The sequence below is a fragment of the Glycine max genome, chromosome 13 (assembly GCF_000004515.6).
Source record: "Glycine max cultivar Williams 82 chromosome 13, Glycine_max_v4.0, whole genome shotgun sequence".
Classification (NCBI taxonomy): domain Eukaryota; kingdom Viridiplantae; phylum Streptophyta; class Magnoliopsida; order Fabales; family Fabaceae; genus Glycine; species Glycine max.
In genome coordinates, this window is record NC_038249.2 from 42,129,457 (window position 1) to 42,142,311 (window position 12,855).

The following is a 12,855-nucleotide window of genomic DNA, read 5'->3' on the forward strand; positions in this document are numbered from 1 at the left end:
AATTAATTTTTACGTGGAGGATTCCAATCTCTATGCCAAAACAGATGAAGAGGCAACTACAGATATGACTGGATTATTAATTGAATTATTCAACAACGATGCCAGCCTCCAAAATTAACTTAAGTATAATTAAGTGTAGAAATGACTTAAGTTCACGAAAATTAGTTAATTTGAGTTAATAAATAACTTTCTTAATTATTTTTAGTATTTTGAGTTTAGAAAATTCATTTTTTACTAGAATTAAATAATTAGAGAGGCATGCGACCTAAGAATTTAATTATTAGAAGTTAGTGACCTAATTAGTGTAATATATATATAGAATCTAAGTTAGAATTAAAAGAACCCTAAACACCTAATTAGAAAACCCTAACATGTGCAACAAGTGGGGCCCCTTCTACTAGGGTATGTTGCTCCCTAGCTAGCCTGGGTTTTGAGAAAGGAGAGGGAGAGGTTTTTGCTTCGTCCAAGTGTGGGAGAGCTTTGCATCTTGGGTGTTCTTCTAGCTAAATTCTTTCTTGTGTATATAAGATCCAACCCTTCATCTTCTTTTGTTTTCTTCTTCGTCATGATCTCTCAGAGCTCAAACCCTTCATTCTTTCTTCTCCATATATTCCTAAAATACCTTGATTTGTTCTAAGAATATTTCTCTACTTCTTGTATATAGTGAATTGTAAAAAGTTTAATCACATCAAATATATAGACTTTTCTCTATTTGTTTATGTTATCAAAGCACGTAGCCTCTAGTTTAACACCTTCTGCCACGAAGACCCAAAACACTACCACACCAACCAAACATGGTTAACTCGATTGACAACAAGGAGAAGGAAACATCACTACCTAACCCTTTGGTCTTGCATCATTCTGATAATGCGCCTCAGCCTCAGCGCCAAGAATAAGCTTGGTTTAATCAACGGAATCGTGAAAGCTCCGTCAACAACCGATTCAGTGTCCAATGATCTTAAGCAAGCATCTCGCAACTCAACGTTTCTCTTGTGTTGATTCAAGAAATTGGATTTAAACCATCAAAAAGGCTGATTATTTACACAGTTTATGGAGGTTCAATTAATCACATAAAATATACAGACTTCTGTCTATTTGTTTAAGCATGTGGTAAACTTAAGTTAAATATTGCAAAGCAACAGGTCTGCACCAGTCAATGACAAATTCGGAGAAATCTTCCAAAGATAACTTGTAAGTTGTATTTTACTATCCACTATTTTGTAAGTTGAAAACGTTGCAAACGAACAGTTTTCATTGTATGGATTCTATTTTTTATATTGTCATTCAATTATTTAGCATTTAAGTTAAATATTTTAGAGTGACAAGTCTGCAAAAGTCAATGACAGACACGAAGAAATCTTCCGAAAATGACTGTTGTAAGTTTTATTTTTCATTGTGTTTAGGTAACCGTTTACATTATATTAAAGTATTTCACATTTGATTTTTTTTTTTATGTTATGCACTAAAGCCAAAAGGGTCTCAATTTTCTTGCAGTCTTTTGAAGAATGCATCCTTGTCTCTACGTCCTGGTTCAGAAATTCACCAGCAAAATGAGACAAATAAGTAGGAAAGAATTGCAGAAAGAGAAGGAGGAGCAACGGAGGCAAGAACAGGAGAAGGGGCTGGAGAGGAAAGAATCGGTTGGAAGTCCCGGAGCAGGGTTTGATTACATTGCTAGAATTGTCTTCAATGTGCTGCCGTACCACACTATCTTAGTGCTAATTTCCATTTTACCACAGAGGTTACTTGACAGAAGGATTGCTTCGCGTTTAGATTGCATACTTGAGGGGGTTGGCACAAAAAGCGGAGGAATCTCACCAATATTGTTCTAGACAGTGATAATTTTATTTTATTCATTACACTTTATGAATTCGAATTCTTTAAAGGATTGTAATGAAATTATGAGTAGCTAATTTTCTTATTTATCGGGTTGGATGGAATGACTTAATTTCATGTAATTCATCTTTTTAATATAATTGTTTATGTATTTATCATTATTATTATTATTATTATTATTATTATTATTATTATTATTATATTCTTAATGTTTCTTTTAAACTGATCACTTATTGTTTCATCATAGGAATTATTAGTTTAGTTATCAAACACTCTCTTGGTTTTCAAAATTAAGAAAAATATTTAATTGGAATTGTCCTTAGACATAAGTAAATATCAATTAAGCTCTATTAATTTTTGACCAATAATACTAATTATTTATATTAATTTGTCAAGACAATGGAGTTAATCTAAATGATTTAGACTCTTTCACTTAAAATATTTGAGCTAAAATATATTTATGAATTGGGGACAAATTACATGAATGATTAAATTAATTATAGTTATTACATTGAAATAAAAAAAATCAAGTTCAATCCTAATTGTTCAAACTCTTAATCCTCGCGATAACATTGCGATTTCACTTTATTCTTGATTCTTATAAGTGTTTTTAAATTTATTTATCTTACGGTTCTTTGATCTTTAAATTATTCCAAAAAAACCTTTGAAAAAATATTTTTACAAAATCTTAGTTGTTTAATTAGAATTGTTGGATTAGTTATTTGAAAGACCACTTAAACACAAGTTCTAATACTATTTTGAAGTTTATGGTTTCAGTTCATCATTCGAAAAATCTTTAATAAGTTTTTGTATCCAATAACTTCAAATCTTATAATCAATTAAAAAATCTTAAAAAAAAGATTATTGCTCTGCAGCAAATTTTTTAGCTTGAATTATAAGGGTGATAATGATTATTTAACAATCAATTAACAAATCAGAATATATTTAATTAGAAATTGAGTATTAATTAAAACAATTTTTTTGAATTTTTTATTAACAATCAATTAAAAAATCAGAATATATTCTGTAGCAAGTTAGTTTGCACCAAATTGTTTCTATTAAAGGAGTTTGCAGCAAATTTTTAGATTTTAAATTTGAGGGACTAATAAATATTATTTTTTTTTACATTTTGAGGACCAAAACCGGACTTATTTATAATTTAGATATTTTGATTTAGTGTATAATTATTATTTTAAAAACGAAATCTATATGTGATATTCTCAAAAGCTATACAAATGAATTTATTTGAAATAAAAAGGTGCAACTACATGTGACCTTTTGAGATGCTCTACGAGTAAGCCCGCCGGAACAAAAGTAATTAATTATGATTTAACATGTAATTAATTATGTCAAAAAATCTAAATTTTGGCATTATATTATGACTTAAAATTAATTAATTATGACACGCATTCATATCAATTTGTTGAACAATTTGTTGAACAAGTGGTCTCAATAACTTAAGAAGGGGGATAAATTAAGTTTCAAAATTTTTTCACTAACAAACTTTTAATCCCCTTCGAAATGATAGGCTTAGAATGCAAAAGAAGAAACAACAATCAATTTAATAATGTTCTTTAAACATGCAAGATAAAATTGATTGCAATAACATAAATGAGATAAGGGAAGAGAGAAATACGAACTCGATTTATACTGGTTCGGCCATTTCCCGTGCCTATGTCCAGTCCTCAAGCAACCCACTTGAGATTCTTCACTATCTTTATAAAAATCTTATTTACAACTTCTGAACACCCAAGAAATCTCTTTCCCTTGTGATTAGGAAACTCATAATTCAAGAAACAATCAGTCTCTTGATTACAATTGACTTTTTGAGAAGAACATAAAGATTTATCTCCTTTAGAGTAGATGATACAAATTGGAGTTCCTAGAGGAATTTCTCTCTTTTAGAGATGATAATATAATTTGAAATTTCTGGATGAACTCTCAATAGATTTGTCAGTGTTTTCTCAGGAGTTATTGAGAGAACATTTGACAATGAAGTTTTTTTAGAATATCTCTCTTACTTTTTGAAGTCAGACACACACACACACATATATATATATATATATATAGGTCATTTGTGTCTTTTCAAAATGGTTTGAAGATATGTGCCTTTTCAAAAAGCTTTTTCTGTAATTCTTCACTGATAATCGATTACAAGATTCTAGTAATCGATTACATAATTATATTTTGAAAGGTCGTGACTTTTCAAATTGAATTTCAAGAGTTTCATTACTGGTAATCGATTACACATCAATGATAATCGATTACAACTTTTAAATTCAAATTTCAAAACTTTCCTAAAAGTTGTTTCTTCAAAATTGTCTTCTGTTAATCGATTACCACAGTCTTGGATGTCTTGGAAACACTTTTTTTTGAAGCAAAACTTGATCTTGAATTAATCTTGAAGCAATGCTTGTTTGTTGCAGTAACCTTGTATTAATCTTGAAGCAATGTTTAACCTTTGAATATTTGTTAAAGTAATCTTGAACGCAACCTTGTTTGATTATTCTTTCACATCATCAACATCATGTATTCATACATTCATAGAATTCTTATCTATAACTTCATTTTGAATTAATAATTATAAATTTAACCGAAATGATAGACAATATGAATATTTTTGTTTATTTGACAATAATATGGATAAAATTTTAATCATGTAATATAACAATTTTCAGCATAAAATATTAAATAGTGTAAGAAACAGACATCACAAATAAATAAAAAAATTATTAGTCATAATTAGGGATTAACAGCTTCATGATAAGTTTTTTATCGTAGAAAAAATCTTAATGATAATACTTTTAAAAAATAAATTTTACTTCTTTAAATTTATTAATATTATTAACTATATTAATTAAAAACGTAATGATAAAAACATAAATAGAAATTAGTGTTTTTTATCCTAAAATTATAAGCACATATTTTACACATGAGAGATAAGAAATAAAAATGTTCATAAATAATATTTATCCACACATGAATACACTCTAGTATTTAACAAACGTCATTGATTATATCACAAAACAAATAAAAAGAACAGAAAAAGAAATAAAAGCCATGTGAATGAAGCAAAGTATTTTTTGAAGGAAGACTCACATTTCCTTGTGCACTCACACATACACATCCTTAAACTAAAATCTAAATTATCATGAGAAATGAAAATAATTACGAGATGAAACTAACAAAACTTCCCTTCACACAATCAAAAAAGTGAAAGAGGTTCAAACATTTCATTATAAATGTCAACGGATTCTCCGGTGCGAAGTAAATAAAAGTTGACCATTATAAAAGTTAATAGTATGACTTAACAACAAATGCGAAAGATTCGAACAGGTCAATAGCATGAACTAAAATACAAGAGAATTCATTCATGAAACAAAACAAAAGCACAATCAGAAGTACCAAAATTTAGAAGACATCTAATGTAACATCATATGAATAATTATCACCGATGTGAAACTAACAAAGCTTCCCTTGACAACCAAAAACAGTGCAACAATCATACAAATGCAAGCCTTAGTGGGTGGTGCAAGAGATTCAAACACGCTGATCCGTTTGCTTCAAGCATTTTTTCTTTTTCATCTCAACATTTATACAATAATTTAGGCAATGGGGTTCCGAAGAAGATAAACTCAAATAAATTAACATAAGTTAAAAAGCAAGCTGCAATATCCAGAATGGTTAAATTACATCAGGAATCAAATAAAAAGAAGATAAAAAGAAATAACAATCCATGGAACATGGGTTCGATTCCCTTTCCCAAACAAATTTCTCACTCTCACCCTTGTAAGCAAAACTAGTAAGTTATCTGTGCATCGTTCACGTTTTCACGCCTATTTGAAATATATTTGTTTATAAAATCAATTATTTTAAAATTTTGAGAGAAATATAATTAATTATTTAAGTTCTTTAAAGATGCAGAAAGAATCAGAGTATTTAAACATAAAAAATAACTCAAACAAATCCTAAGTTACTAGATTATTTAAATCATTGCCTACTACAGAATATTTGAAAATTGAGATCATTGGCTTGAATAAATAAAAAATATATTTGATTGGAAACAAATTTACATATTTGGAGTTTCGAGAATCCCTTGACGAAGAAGTAGCAGCAGGGTAAACATTAAAATCAATCGGAAAGTGGAGATGTCACAGAGAATCGGGACAAAGCTCTTCGTCCACAGTTAGGGTTATTCTCTTGAACCAGATTCAAGCTCAACCCCTCCCTCACCATTGCTTCGTTTCATTTTTTTCAGGATTATCCTTTTACACTACACAGGAGCAGCTCAAGAAGTTGTTCTCTCCATTCGGACTAGTTACCCAAGGTGTGTTTCTGTTTGTCTTGTGCTTTTTCTCTCTTCTCAAATGCCCTTTTGCTGACTTTGCCCTTATCATTCAGCTGATCTAGCGTTGGATCCTATAACCAAAAGGCCCAAAGGTTTCGGCTTTGTCTCCTTCAAATCTGAAATTGAAGCGGAAAAGGCTTGCAAGGCCATGAATGGCAGGGTAATTTTCTCTTATCTCTACCCACTTTAATAAATAACAATGTACTAGGCACGGTATAATGGTATGCTTTGATTAACTGCATTGATGTTGTAAGTGTCTATGCACTGAAGGTGTTTGTTGAAATGACCGATTGATTATTGCAATTTATAAAGATATACGTACTATTCGTATGGACTTAAATCCTTAGTTCGGTTTATAGTTTAGCTTTCCTTGTTTGTGTCTCTAATCTCTATGACATGAACAACGTGTTCTTGTTTGCTTTTGTTGGTCCATCGAAACATTATTGTACTACCACATCAAGTTGTAGTAAATGCCTTTTGGCTGCATTTATGATTATGGTAGACTTGATGATTTTTTTAAAAAAAGTTAATTACTCTAGCTACTTGATTTCTTTCACAAACTACTTTTGTTCCATGTTAGGACTTCCATTGAGTATCCTTGTTCGATGGAAAGTTGATTAATGGCTACTTTGGAAGCTGCTTGAAACATGAGGAAAACATGTAACATTGTCCTCAACTTAATAATCTGCCTCAATTGGTGGTAGAGTGAAGCCATAAAGATGGAAAATGGATGTACTTATATTTTCCTTTTAGAGAATAAATATAATGTATTTCAACCCGTGCTAAATTTATTGGGTTTACCGGTTTAGGCATGTGTACCCACTACCCATGCAGAAAATTATAATCCAAATGTGGTGTATATTCACTGCATATCAATGTTTTTCTGATAAACAATCAGACCATTATTTTATTTTATTTTTTATTTATCTTGAGAGATAGCTCTATAATTATAATGCTCGTTGTGAGTTTCTCATGAAACACCATTAATTTTTTAGTTATTACTTAGGGCCTGATTAGATAAGTTTATCCAAAAACATTTTTCTGAAAAAAAAAATAAGAAGAAAAAAATAAAATGAGTTTTTTCATAATCTAAAATTAGCTTATTTGTAAGTTAAAAATTATATTTCAAAGAAGCTATATAAGAAGGTTTCTACAAATTAACTTAAGCATAAGTTTATGAAAAAACTCATTCATTTTTTTCTTTTTATTTTCTTCTTCTAGAAATGCTTATGGAAAAATTTATCCAACACCTTTCATTGATCAAAATCCTATAGAGTGATGATATATAGACACCACTATATATTATACACTCTACTAACACCTGTTATTTCTCTTTTTTTGAATCAAATCATATTACCTATGATACTTCTCTCTTTCCCTATCTAAATGTCAACTAGTATTTGGTGTCCAACAATCTTTTTCCATACTGGTATTTGTGTACCATCATAGTCAAAATCCTGCCTTGAAACCCTCTACTAATATGAACTGATATGGTACTGTGTATAAGGTTTTGTTGTGTTTCTCGTCTTTTCCCCTTGTTGGAAATGTCCTGTGCATGCCAAATTATTTCCCTAATTCATTTGGAAAGTAATTATGTAGCCAAATGTTCATCGCTTACTATGCATGGCTTACCGTAGTTTGATCATTAATGATCATGTTTGCACTTACACACATCAAGATTGTACCATTTTTGTTATGCAGCCTGTATGATAGATGAAAATTTTAAGAAAAGGCTGGGATATATGGAAATTCTTAGGCATGCACACATCTAGCTCGTAAACAGAATCAGTAGTCTTGCTATATCCTTGATATGCATCTTTGATATCCTCTTAGTTGTCTAGCTCTCTCGTTGTTATCACTTTACCCACTAAATAATAATAAAAAGAATCCTAGGCATGCACATAGCACCTGTATGTTCTATGGAATTGATTTTTTATTTAATTTCAATACAACAATCTCATTTCCTGCATGGTGCAGATTGTTAATGGAAGGCTGATTTTGGTTGAACCTGCAAACGAAAAATGACCTGGAGGAGACAGTGCCTTATATACAGTGGTTACATTCATCAGGTGTAGAGTAAAACTTGATCAATCAGTGTAATAACCCAGCTAGGCAATATTTTTTTTTGCTCAAGGCTCCTCGGTTTCACATTCTTCAATCTTCTAACAAGTGGCATACATTGTGAGAATACCAGTATCCAATTGAGACAGTGATGCAAAAGATTTGCACGACTGGATTCTGTGTTGCTTTAGCATTTGAAAATTGAAGTTATTGTCTAAAAACAAATTATCACATACGTTACTTTTAAAGATACTTGCATAAAGCAGAATAATACTACTTGTATTCGATAAGGTAAAAATAAAAAAATAAAAAAACTATATCTTCAATAGAATCACTCCTGAATACTAAATTGAAATTGAGGAAGAAATGTCAGTGTTGAATGAGGTACACTTCATTATTACACTATTCCAATGCATCCCATTGCTTTCAATCTTGAAGAGATGAAGAGAAACTCAATTAAAATTTTGAAATGTTATCGATTTTCAACCATTCCAGCGAAACCTAAATTATAAAAGCCAATCAAAACTGAGTTGACTGTTAACAAGGCTGAAGGCACAAAATGTTAGCGAGAAAACCCATAAGCGCATTGAATGAAAAAGTTTCTCATTCCTTGAAAATTTGCGCGGCAAACAAATCCTTAAACCAGAAGAGAGAGAGACCACTTGCTTCCCGTTGCGTTGACAACTTGGGAATTCGAAGTTTTTACCTAGTGGATGAAATTATAGATTCAGTGTGCGTTTGTAATTTTATATAAGGAAGGATTGAGAAAATAGATTTTTAACATATTTGATTTGGCAAATCGAATTTTAAGTAATGCGATTTTATGTTAAAATATTTTTATTATAAAATCAACTAAAAATAAAAAAAAAAGTTTATTTCAATGCAAAAATTACTCAATCAATTCTAAATTCTAAACCTTTCTCTATCATTCAAACATGAAACCAATCATATAAAACTTTATCTAAAATTAATTTCAGATTCAAAATCAGTTATTCAATATAAAACCAAACACACTCATATTATCTTAATATATATAAATTCACTTACATCTAAAATATTTATTCCTTCCTAAACCTCCATATTAGTTATAGCCTATCATATTAATCTCTTTGTTTTATTATTATTTTTTTTGCTGAATTGTCTAGGCAAAGAGCTTATGATACCAATGGATTAATACTCATGAAGGGAATTTACATCTTCCAAAAGGAAGTTTACAGCAAACTCAGGAATAACATTAAAAAAAATAAGAATCATAAGTTAAAGATAAATCATGTTTCGAAAATACATCTTGACTTTTCTAATAATGTGTTTATAATAACATTCCTGAAACTCTCCTTTCACTTTGAGAATCTCATTTTGAAGGTCTTTGAACTAACTGCAAGAAACATCATTTTCATTCAGCAGCTGAATGGCTTCTAACCTCTTCTTTGTCAGCCTATCATATTAAAATTGTAATTCCTTATACATAACTTACTAATACTAACTTTTAACCTTTTTCATTCTCACCAATCATTTCCTATATGTAATTTACTATTAGTAAATCTCAACCTCTTCATTCTCTTTCTCCTTCTTTATATCTATTTATATATAAGAATTGATGGTTCTACCTATTTCTTTCGCCCACTCATTTGCTTTTGATAGTCACGTGTTTCTTTGTCAGTTATATTTATTTTTTAAAAATATTTTATTTATTTTAATATTTTTTGTTCATCTTATTCATGATTCATGAATTTTTACCATTAGTTTCATTGTTTTATTTGTTTTTATACTTTAAGAATTAGAATTATAGTCTCTGAAAGATATTACAACAAATTGATAAAATTAAATGAGTTTCATATTCTTATTTTTTTATACTACCTATAACTTGTTTCATATCAATTGTTTTTATTTTCTTTTTACACATTACTTTTTGTGGTTTCAAAAGGAGACAGACTTTGAAATTGTAGCATCTAAAATTGAATGACTCATATTGAGGATGGATTACTATGGCTCTTCTAAGAAAACTTTATACCATGATTGTTGATGAGATTCTTTCATGATTCTTGAATTTCTAACATTAGTTTCAATGTTTTCTTTATTTACATAATTTGAGAATAAGATTATATTTTTTAAAAGGTATGACAACAAATTGATAAAATTAAATTCAATTTCATATTCTTACTTTTTTTATACTACCTATAACTTGTTTATTATCTGTTGTTTATCAAGATTTTTTTTTATCCTAAGTAAAAAATTACAAGTATTTCTAACTCACTGGATTAGAAACAAATTAATTTTATTTGTCAAACATAATTACTATTGCTTCAAGAAAAATTTACACACAAATATTTTCACTAAAATTGTTTATCAAGGTTTAAAATAAAGTGAGTAGAGAAGAATATTAACTTTTTAAAAATTTATTTACTTATAAAAAAATACTTAAATCATATTGAATTCTTCTATGATAACTTAACCATCTCTCTAAAATTATATTAATGCTTTTTTAACTCGTTATAGTACTTTGTTTATATACGTTATTAAGTGATCATGTTGTTCCAAATTTAAAGCTAACCTATATTCTTTTAATTTTAGGATTATTACATTCATTCATATATCTTAATTCTCTTTTTTTTTACTCTCCCTAAGTGTCTTATAACATAATGTGTCTTATAACATGATGAATATTCATTAAAAAACAATTTTCAAATAAAAAAATACTATTATCTATCGAGGGGTACTTGAAATATTTTCTTCTCAATCATATCTGACCTCAAACGAATGAAAATTATTACCGAAGAAGGACCAATAAAGTTAGAAAAACAAAAATCATTTCAACTCCCAGCAACTGAGACATGCACCATAACAAAAAGCACCAAAGGCATAAATTTTGACCCAAAATAATAAGATATTTTCATTATTTAGCAAACTCCTACATGCAAGACGATAAGAATTACAGTGTTTCCAACAGATACTATTTTCTTTTACATAAAAAGCATCTAAACACTGATATACATATATTAAAATAAAATAAAAACATCTAAGCTTTCTTTGGAGACTTGGTAGCCTTGGATGGAGATTTTGGTTCCTTAGCAACCTGAGTCTTCTTAGGTAGCAAAACAGGGTTAATGTTTGGAAGAACACCACCATGAGCAATGGTGACACCAGCAAGCAATTTCCCCAACTCCTCATCGTTCCTTACAGCCAACAGCACATGTCTCGGAATAATCCTGTTCTTCTTGTTGTCACGTGCAGCATTCCCAGCCAACTCAAGCACCTTCACAATCCAATCAAGACAATTCAATTTCACAACACATAATTAACCATAGTCAATCAAGATTAAGCGATGCAAATTAATGATATGTTACCTCAGCAGCTAGGTACTCGAGAACTGCGGCCAAGTAAACGGGAGCACCGGTACCGACACGCTGGGCGTACCTTCCTTTCTTCAAATAACGGCCAATTCTTCCGACGGGGAATTGGAGACCGGCCTTGACGGACCTTGAAACCGGCTTCTTCTTAGGGCCGCCGCCCTTTCTTCCTCCGGCGCCCTTCTTGATCTTTCCGCCAGCGTCCATTTGGGAACCCTAGAATGGGAAGAGGAATAATCAGAAGCGTGAGAGTGATGGGAAGATGTGTTGGCAGGGTTCCATATTATAAAGCTTTGGAGTTTGGACACCTTTGAAGAGGATCCAGCGCTGAGAAACGTGGACAGTTTGATTAGCTCTTATCCACGGCTCGCGATTGCTTGTTTGGCAATCCGTGTCCTTCGGAACCAGCCAATGGATGCAACTATTGGGCACACACCTTTGTTTCAAATTTTAAAATAGGCTGAGATGTGGATATCAACAACTAAAACAAACGCATGCAGTGAACTTGTTTTATTAATTGAAAGATAAAATAATAAATAATGTATTTATTAACCAGTGTCTAAAAGTAAATTTTATTCATTAAATAATGTGTAAAAGATATAAATGTATTAATTTTTACATGTGAGAAACATTTCATTACAGTTTTAATTAAAATCATGTGAGAAACTTTTAGAAAATTCATGGTTTTAATTCCAATCACCAATTTCGAATGTTTATTTTGTATTTTTTTTAATTCTTTTTTATATAAATTATGTTTATTAGAAATTAAATAATTAAAAATATATGTCACCTGAATAATAAACAAACACATATGTGAATTATTTTTAACGGAGTATACAAATCAAAGTTTGAGATTGATCCCGATTACTAAAATTGTTAACTTTTAGAAGTGATCATAAAATATTTCAATAAAAAAATAGAGTAATATTAAATTATTTTAAAAATAAAAGATAAAATATTTCAATAAAAAATTAAGAACATTAAAATTATGTTTAAATAAATAAGAGAACGAATATTATATTTTAACATAAAAAATTAACAAATAAATCAATGTGTTAAAAGTACTGTCTATACTTATCCTTTACTAATAATTGTGACGTGGTTACAATATCATACCAAACGTTGACAATCTTAATGTCAATGAATTTTGCATATTGCATTGTACTCATTTTGTATATTACTCTCTAACTTAATATTAAATTTAAAATAGTCTTTATCTTTGTAAAAGTGTTGTAAAATAGTCCTTTTGATAAATTTTAAAAT

General features: G+C 29.6%; 2 protein-coding genes across 3 annotated transcripts; one reads left to right on the top strand and one right to left on the bottom strand.

Moving 5' to 3' along the window:
- Window positions 1-5,810: 5,810 nt before the first annotated feature.
- LOC100781760 (small RNA-binding protein 11, chloroplastic) lies at window positions 5,811-8,518 on the top strand. Of its 2 annotated transcripts, none has more exons than XM_006594951.4 (4): window positions 5,811-6,021; window positions 6,095-6,163; window positions 6,238-6,344; window positions 6,765-7,069. In XM_006594951.4, exons 1-4 carry the CDS (start codon window positions 5,985-5,987, stop codon window positions 6,774-6,776), a joined length of 225 nt encoding a protein of 74 aa, XP_006595014.1. In that variant the 5' UTR covers window positions 5,811-5,984; the 3' UTR covers window positions 6,777-7,069. The 2 variants fall into 2 exon arrangements, with proteins under 2 accessions (XP_006595014.1, XP_003543504.1); XM_003543456.5 differs by lacking the exon at window positions 6,765-7,069 and adding an exon at window positions 8,162-8,518 and having other exon boundaries at window positions 5,833-6,021.
- Window positions 8,519-11,109: 2,591 nt separating this feature from the next.
- Window positions 11,110-11,872, bottom strand: LOC100784431 (histone H2A-like). The gene is made up of 2 exons (NM_001252955.3): window positions 11,590-11,872; window positions 11,110-11,498 (listed from the first exon to the last, which is right to left on the bottom strand). The coding sequence occupies exons 1-2, from the start codon at window positions 11,797-11,799 to the stop codon at window positions 11,262-11,264; spliced, it is 447 nt and encodes a 148-aa protein (NP_001239884.1). The 5' UTR covers window positions 11,800-11,872; the 3' UTR covers window positions 11,110-11,261.
- Window positions 11,873-12,855: the final 983 nt, after the last annotated feature.

What these genes read in the sequence shown, in the direction of transcription:
- LOC100781760 (XM_003543456.5), top strand. Translation starts at nt 5,985, where the DNA reads ATGTCACAGAGAATCGGGACAAAGCTCTTCGTCCACA. An exon ending in GACAAAGCTCTTCGTCCACA is followed by an intron (nt 6,022 to 6,094) that starts GTTAGGGTTATT and finishes CATTTTTTTCAG; the next exon opens with GATTATCCTTTTACACTACA. An exon ending in GCAAGGCCATGAATGGCAGG is followed by an intron (nt 6,345 to 8,161) that starts GTAATTTTCTCT and finishes TGCATGGTGCAG; the next exon opens with ATTGTTAATGGAAGGCTGAT.
- LOC100784431 (NM_001252955.3), bottom strand. Translation starts at nt 11,799, where the DNA reads ATGGACGCTGGCGGAAAGATCAAGAAGGGCGCCGGAGGAAGAAAGGGC. An exon ending in TCGAGTACCTAGCTGCTGAG is followed by an intron (nt 11,499 to 11,589) that starts GTAACATATCAT and finishes TGGATTGTGAAG; the next exon opens with GTGCTTGAGTTGGCTGGGAA.